Genomic DNA, 3,289 nt, shown 5'->3' with positions numbered 1-3,289 from the left:
CGCTAAAGTTTCGTTGGAACGAATTTACGGAAAATTAATTAACGAACGGAGACGTAACAATATCAATGCCTATTATTTTACTCTGGAGTTTTTAATAGCGCCACCTGATAGGAAAGATAACTTAGTTGGGTAATAAAATGATCTACGAATTCGTCAAACTTTTAATTTTCAGGAATAACTACACCATGTTTACAGATTTCGAAAATTTGTTTTCGATTATATCCTGGTAAATTTAGATCTGTGCTATAAATATAATTTACAGAACATGTTTACGTTACAAAAAGTAGTATAACTATTTTGGTAAGATAAATAAACCTGATATCTCACAGTTGTTTTTAGATTGTGTTCATACGCTTAGCAAATCTGTCCATTAGCTTGTTTTATAATTATGTCCGATGGATTATTTTTTTTTCTCCGTCGTTCGTTTCGTTTTAATAAGTCAATCACTCTAATGTTTACCATAATTAACCCCGACGTTTGTTTTCTTGTACACGTTGTAATTACTCTAATCGTTCGTTTATAATTTTATTTCGCAATTAAATCCAATGTTTATTTTATTTTATTGTTCTTTTCTCGAGTGGGAGGCGTTGATTCTGATGTTCTTATAAGTTATTCACGATACACGTCATCTTTACAATGACACAGCCAAGTAAAGATTTCTTGTGAAGCTATACGTGTTACACGTTACCTTTCTGATTAAACGATCAAGTGATAATATTTTAGCGACGAAGAAATCACATTATACATTGAACCAAAATCATTATACTACAGTAACCATGACGACAGGAAGCCATTATCATGAATGCAACTGTAGAGCCCACGCGAAGATGTCAGCGTCTGATATTTCCATTATTCACAAAGAACGGATATAAACAGAAATTACAAACGTTTCTCTTCAACAAGTGTTTAGGTATTTAGATCTATTGTTTTGTACAGATATCATACGTCAAAGGCCCTCTCACGTGGCTTTATTAACACTAGATAACACTAGATAAGTGACTCTTGAACAAGCGGTAATTTAATACAATCAGTCAGATGCGAAACACCTCATTATTTATTATTTTAGTTAATTATTTTGCACGAACAAATACTAAATTATAACGCTTTTAAATGTGGCATATTTCTACGGAAGCTAATATTTTGCGTGAACTTTTGTCTATACTGTACAAACTGTACGTACTTTAGTTCACGTGTTGCAGTCTGTCAAGTGTTCTAGTCATCAGCTTCACATATTTTCATTCGAGTAAATTTCACATAATCCTAAGATCCTATAAGTGAAAACAAAAGAGAATATGCTATAATATGTCAATCACACTACCTCTGCCATATCCAGTGCCGACGAGGCCTTTCGCACAATACCAGAGCTCATCAAGCCGGCGGGGATACAACAGATATAGTAATGTTTTAGGCGTTATATATATATATATATATATATATAGATAATAAACTGACACGAATAATAACTCTTAAGATATGGATCAGATTAAGCGCGTGAATTGTAATTATTATCAACTTTATTTTAAGTCATTTAATTTATTCAATTATTATTATTTTTTTATAGTTATTCTAATTGAATTAATTTTACAATTATTCACGTTTAAGTTGTGTATTTGGCAAGATGCACAATAATGTCTAAGAGACAATTAAAAGTTTTGTGAAAATTTGATATCACTAAATAATTTTCCAAATTTGATATTCCACTTATGTGCACGTTATCAGTATTAGCAGTACTTCAAATTGAATGTTTTAATCGCATGACACGATACGTTTGTTAGTATACATGAGTAGTTTTCTTGAATTAGTTTTGATATGTACGTTTCAAACCGCCTAACTTACGGCAGAAAATATCGTTACCTGCTTGTTTAACAAACTTTATTACTAAGAACGTACCGGTAAGAACATCATATTTAATTAGCCATACTGATAATTAGGTTGATTTTAGTCCTGATCTACAAAGTTAGCTTGCTTTTATCAAAAGTCAATATTAATAATATTGAAGTTGGAAAAACATTCCTATAAGTGACATTTCTTAATTAATTCTCTTTTGGTGTTTATAATAAGAGTTCCAGCTGTGGCTTTACATTTTGGTCTTATTCCACTATATCGTGTTTTGAAAGTCGATTCAGGAGTTGAATTTTATGATACAATTTAAATTAAAGAATAGAATGTTTCACGCAATGATTTGTGAATCACGTGGTACATACGGCAGCCTATTAAGATGGAGTCAGTGTTCACGTTGCTAGTCTTAAACTAAACAAATACATTCTCACATCACAACACAGTTTTTTCCTCTATCGCGGAAGTCATCTTTTAGGTCAATCTTGGACTTATATTTGGACTTCACTAAAGTTGTCTGACGTGGAACAGTCACGTGGTTTTTATTCAGTTTACCTAGGGCTGCGAGTGCCGCCACCTCAAAAGCATCTCTCACGCTACACCCACTTACGCTGGACGATGTTTCAACGTAAGTTGTGGCTCCAATCCGCCTGGAAGCAGCTAAAGCCTAGAGAGAGAGGTTCATAGGTTAGCAACTTATACTACAAACAAACTGATTACACTGTGTAAAAGAATGTATCAAGAAAGTCGATATGCCCAATACATCTTCCTTTGAAAAAGTAAAGATTTGACGTTATGCTTCGAAATTACTAGATTAATTTCCGATATACGAACAAACCAAATTATTAATACATCAACCTAAAAAATTCCTTTGTGAAAATTATATAGCCATAACTGCACATACACAATTTCATTTTTAATCATTTTTCTCTGTTATAAACTGTATTTTATAAATTATTCATTTCAAGGACAGGGGGTTTCTTTGCCACTACAATGCAATATGGTACGAATTTCAAATAAAAACCGGTGTTTATTCTTTTAGTTACTTGGCGTTATCACGTAGTTTGGAAGCCCGTTACACCAGCATGGAAAATTAAGTAAAGCTAGTCACTTAGTAAACTTAATTTTTAGCAACACGTAGATGTATATCAAATCTGCAAAGCTATATTTCACATAAAGTTCTAATTGTTTATTAAGATTAGACTTGTCATGGGGTAGATTACACACACACACACACATATATATATTGTTCAATGAATATTTAGGGGAAAAACTTACTGGTTGATTGTAAACTCACCACGCGGCGCTCGACTCACAATCTGAGGGTCGTGGGTTCGAATCTCCGTCACTCCAAACATGCTCGCCCTTTCAGCCGTGGGGGCGTTATAATGTGACGTTCAATCCCACTATTCGTTGGTAAAAGAGTAGCCCAAGAGTTGGCGGTGTGTGGTGA

General features: G+C 33.4%; 1 protein-coding gene across 1 annotated transcript in view; it reads right to left on the bottom strand.

Annotated features, from left to right (window-relative positions):
* Nucleotides 1-6: 6 nt before the first annotated feature.
* LOC106472269 (rho-related GTP-binding protein RhoE-like) overlaps nt 7-3,289 on the bottom strand; it is a 20,718-nt gene continuing 17,435 nt past the window's right edge. The window contains exon 4 of the mRNA XM_013932895.2: nt 7-2,503. Within this exon, the coding sequence (XP_013788349.2) occupies nt 2,267-2,503 (237 nt within the window). The 3' untranslated portion in view covers nt 7-2,266. The remainder of the gene's footprint in view (nt 2,504-3,289) is intronic.

This window comes from Limulus polyphemus, unplaced genomic scaffold (genome assembly GCF_000517525.1).
Source record: "Limulus polyphemus unplaced genomic scaffold, Limulus_polyphemus-2.1.2 Scaffold5204, whole genome shotgun sequence".
NCBI lineage: Eukaryota > Metazoa > Arthropoda > Merostomata > Xiphosura > Limulidae > Limulus > Limulus polyphemus.
This window is presented reverse-complemented; position numbering and strand designations above follow the sequence as displayed.